We start from the raw sequence: 4,714 nt of genomic DNA on the forward strand, positions 1-4,714 counted from the left end.
AACCCATATAAACTCTTAATCCAAGTTCAGTATTGGGCGATTACCGATTATACATCACAGTTACGAAAATGTTCGATGCGTTGTATTACAGTTACCTTATTAATATATGATTTGTATTATAACTGAAGGATTATTGCCTCTTAAGCTTTCACCCAATTAATTTTTGAAAGTCGATAAAAACTAAGAGGTTAATTAGTTATATCTTTATTTATTGTTTTTAATATTTTTTTAACTTATATAATTCAAAGATCTTGGTAATACGCTGATCTGAGATCAGATTCACCTTTCTGAAAGATTGATGAGAGTTTCTCTGTAATGGCAAAACATAATGATGTTTCGTTATGTGACGACAGTTTATTTTTTAAAGTGAAGGAAAATCAATAAAAAAGAAATTTATGATCGTAAAAAAGCAGTTTTATTAAAAACGCAATATTATGTAATATTCATAGCTTTATGTTACATTTCAAAATTTAAACATGTACTATGGTTTATTAAATGCTACAGTTTTTTTCAGAAGTAAGAATTACAAAAACCTTACACATTGTAAAATAAGTAGAATGTGCCTAAAATAATACAGAGCAATAATAAATTACTTAAAAGTAAAGAAATTACCACAAAACAACAAGAAACGAAACAAAGAAGGAAGAATTCCCCTACTACACCGTTTACTTTATCGTTTATTCAATTTTGAGTTCCATAAATCCCCTGAAGTTTGCTGAATTGTTGAGAATATTCTAAAATAAGTCTAGTCTAGTTAGTTAGTTCTAGTTTTAGAAGCGATACAAAGCGAAATAAAAAGAGCGAAGAAGCGGCAAGGTGTGTGATTTAGTACAGAAATTAATTATTGATGGTGATGCTAATTAGACATTAAATAAATTAGTCAGTAGTGAGAAAGGTATATGATTGCACGATATTTGGTGTCAGGAGTGAGACTGAAGAGGATTGAAGAAGAAGGAGAAGGAATCGAATATTCTAGAATTTTTCATCAGTCAATTTTCTGGAAGTTTCTACCGATCGTGAATTACCTCAACAAACAATATATCATTGGAATGTTCTTGAAGTGAGAAGAAAGAATCTGACGTTATTGAAGAATTTCATCGATTTTTCGAAGAATGAAGAAACGGATCCGATGTCATCGAACAGTAAAATTGAAATTTCTGGAAATTTACACGGATCGCGAATAACCCTAGCAAGCCATACATCGTTGGGAAGCTTACGAAGAAAGAAGAACGATTTTGCCAAATGGGACACCTTCGTAGAACATTTCAGAAGAAATCGGGTTATTTCATGCCTGATATAACTAGAGGAATCGAAGTAAAAAATGGAGGAACAAATAAAAGCCTCAGTGGTAGTAACGGTAAAAACGAAAGCAGAACAAACAGAAAATGCCACAAAAAATGAAAAAAAAAACGACCCAAGAAATGAAAAAGGGTCAAGAATAAATAAAAGTTAATTTGAGAATGAGACAAGAAGAATTAAAAGCAATACAAGAAGAAATGAAAGCAGACATGAAAATGGGAAAAGAAGAGCTAAAAGCAGCTCAAAAAGAAATAAAACAGAAGATTGAAACATAAGGTAGGTACAAGAAGAAATAAAAATGAGAATGCCGAAAAAGATAAGTGATACTAGAGGTGAAATTGAAAAGAAGAAAAAGAGAAATCAGTATGGAAACCGCGTTGACCGTTGCGCTTCGTGGAGATGCATGTTACATTTTGAATACCCTTCCCCGGATGAATTGGCGGATTATGAACAGTTGGGAAAACGGTTAGAGTTGCGCTACGGCGAGGTTCATTTAACAGCGGTGTATCACATCCAACTGAAAACCCGTCAGCAGAAACCAACGGAATCCCTACAAGAATTCGAGGCAGATATTGCGAGATTGTCTCGACTGGCCTATCCTAATACTTCAGAAGAATTGATGGAAAGGTTGGCTGTGGAGGCATTTACTGATGGCACTCAACAACGAATACACCTTGACCGACCTAAGACGCTAGCTGATGCATTGGCTCGTGCATTGGAGTACGAAACTGTTAAACGGACATATAGCAAACAGGGAAGGGTTCGGCTACTCTGTGAAGAAACGGATTCGTCAAAATCTCCAAATTCGATAAAGAAACTCGAAAGCTAAGATGTTGGAATTGCGGCGAACCAGGTCATACTAGGAGGCAGTGTAGGAAAAGTATTCCTTACCCAAGTACTCGACGTCAAACAGATTGCAAGCAGTGTGATCGAATGGAAAAGAATGAGGAGGCAATTCGACGCGTCACGGTAATCGATGACGAGTGGTTACCCAAAAATATAAAACACGACCAAGAAAACGAGCCGGACCTGAACAAGGTGATGGAATGGAAAAGAGACGGAAAACGACCACCATGGCACCAAATTTCTTCCTGTACCCAAGTACTAAAATCGTTATGGGCTCAGTGGGACTCAATGGTTTTGGAGGATGGCAACCTGAAGCGTGTTGTTGAAAGTCCAGATGGAGAGAAAAATAGGAAGCAACTGGTTATTCCTGGAAACAAGGTTAGAGAGGTATTGCAGTATCTTCATGATGGATCATCTGGTGGCCATTTTGGAGTGAATAAGACGCTTGGGAAAGTTCGAGAGCGAAGTAAACAAAAGAATATTTAGAGGAAGAGACGATCGTCGAGAGGAGAGGAAATAAATTGACTGTTGCAGAAGTGACTCCAGAAATAAATTGACAGTAATAGCAGTGAAATAAATAGCTCAGTGAATAGTGTTATAGCAACAGTAGTGTAAATAAATAGAATAATTCATAACCTAAGTTTAGTAATAATTTAATAGTGTTTTTAAGTTCTTTAATAATTAGTGTAAATAAATAGTTTTTGTCTTCGTTTCAGTCTTAGAAGTTAATTTTGTTAAACCCACGAACATTACACTATTAACAAAAATAAGTGGTCACCAAATGTTAATACTGATACTGGAAAAAGTAACAAAGTCAATAGGGAAAAGGAGGGACGTGAAGGGCTACTTAAAGGCATTTTAAAATTAGAAACAGGAGTGATGAGAGGAACAGGTTAACTCAAGTTAAACAGTATTCTCAAATAATTACGGATGTTGGATGAAGTAATTTTCGGGAAAGTTTTCGAACTTACTATAGTTGAGACGTTCAAAATTGGCATAGTCCGCAATAAAACTGTAGCATTTACTCTCTTCTTTCAATTTACTAACTAGGCTAGAGCGGTTGCTGACAGAACGCCTACTTTTACTCACGACAGACGTTGTAGGGAATATCATATCGTAAACATAGAAAAGAGATGTCTGGTAGGAATTGCAGCGGGCACTAATAACATTAAACTAATTGATGTGTAACAGAAAGAGATGCAGACAAAGAGCAGCTGAGCATGTTGCTCGTATCGGACTTTAAAGAAAGTTCAACATTCTCAGCAATTTAACAAAGCAGGAAGCTTTTATGAAGATATAATTCCAACCAGGCAAAATTGGAAAATGGTTGTTAAATAAGAAATAGGCGAGATAGGTTGGTAGGACACCTTCTCAGACATTAAGGTCTAGTCAAAGACATATTAGAGGCAGAAACAGGAGTTAGGAGGGTAGAGGTTAACCTAGGTTAGATTACCGTTCGTAAATGGTCAAGGATATGGGTTCTTCCAGTTTTAGAGAAATGCGAAGATTAGTGGAGTGGAGGTGCGTGTCCACAACCAGTCTTAGGACTGACGACCTTATGCCAACCCTGATCTTTTGTGTACCCAAGCAACTTCTAACCTCTGCACCGCTGACTATTATTCGGTTATCTTTTGTCACTTTATCTGCTGATACTACTCATGAAGCGTTTCCTAACTTAACAAAGGTGTGTTCAAAACGTAGCAAATGGCTACAGTCCGAAGTTGAAACAAGAAAGAAGATACGTCTTTTCTCACAGATAATTTACTGTGTACTTTTGCCGATTTTGATCGTCTCAACTGTACCCCGTGATGATGTTGTTAATGACGATTGTTCGGACTTACCTCAAAAGCAACAAATTCGGCTGAAATACAGTATATGGCAAATTCGAGTAGTTCACTCATGACATACAAGACGCTCTTTATAAGTAAATGCATCAGTCTCATGTCCCGAAGACTAAACAGAAAAAAAAATAGGTTATAGAGAACCACCTTTCTGAGTTCTCTTCTGTTTTTTACAGTATCTACTGCTAATTTTAAGTAACAAAAAAATTAGTAGTAGGTCCCTACCTACTAATAAAAGTAATTTTATAATTTGCAACTGAATAGACAAAAACATTATGTAGGTACGTACATATAGACCATAATATAAACAAAAGAATATCTTTTACCATTCTGTTATTATGTAAGTCTCAAAGCACATCGTAAGGCATAACAGGACGGGGTGGTAAAGCAGTATTGGAGAGAATACCTTCTGTACCCTTCTTAATACCCTGAAACACAAAAATAATATTTTATACATACAGTTTAATTATTCATATGAAAGAAAATGCTACCTGAGTAAGAAAATGTGATACTTGACGCATTTCTTTAATCGTCTGTTACATTCTAATTTATCTTCTTTTGACTTTACTTGGTCAAACTTCAGATTTCCCATTTCACTCGAAAGAATTCTTAGCTGAATCATCAACTCGGTGCATAATGCAATCAGTAGCAAATCAGTTCCTATAATGTTTACCAGGCATGGCAGAATTGTCAGAATTTGGCAAAACGCAACAATCTAGAAATGCAAA

General features: G+C 35.8%; 1 protein-coding gene across 1 annotated transcript; it reads right to left on the minus strand.

Moving 5' to 3' along the window:
* Positions 1-2,929: 2,929 nt before the first annotated feature.
* Positions 2,930-4,702, minus strand: LOC112905183. Its single transcript, XM_025977096.1, has 4 exons — positions 4,478-4,702; positions 4,313-4,414; positions 3,987-4,098; positions 2,930-2,941 (listed from the first exon to the last, which is right to left on the minus strand). Exons 1-4 carry the CDS (start codon positions 4,606-4,608, stop codon positions 2,930-2,932), a joined length of 357 nt encoding a protein of 118 aa, XP_025832881.1. The 5' UTR covers positions 4,609-4,702.
* Between the last annotated feature and the right edge of the window lie 12 nt (positions 4,703-4,714).

The sequence above is a fragment of the Agrilus planipennis genome, unplaced genomic scaffold (assembly GCF_000699045.2).
Source record: "Agrilus planipennis isolate EAB-ADULT unplaced genomic scaffold, Apla_2.0 scaffold255, whole genome shotgun sequence".
Classification (NCBI taxonomy): domain Eukaryota; kingdom Metazoa; phylum Arthropoda; class Insecta; order Coleoptera; family Buprestidae; genus Agrilus; species Agrilus planipennis.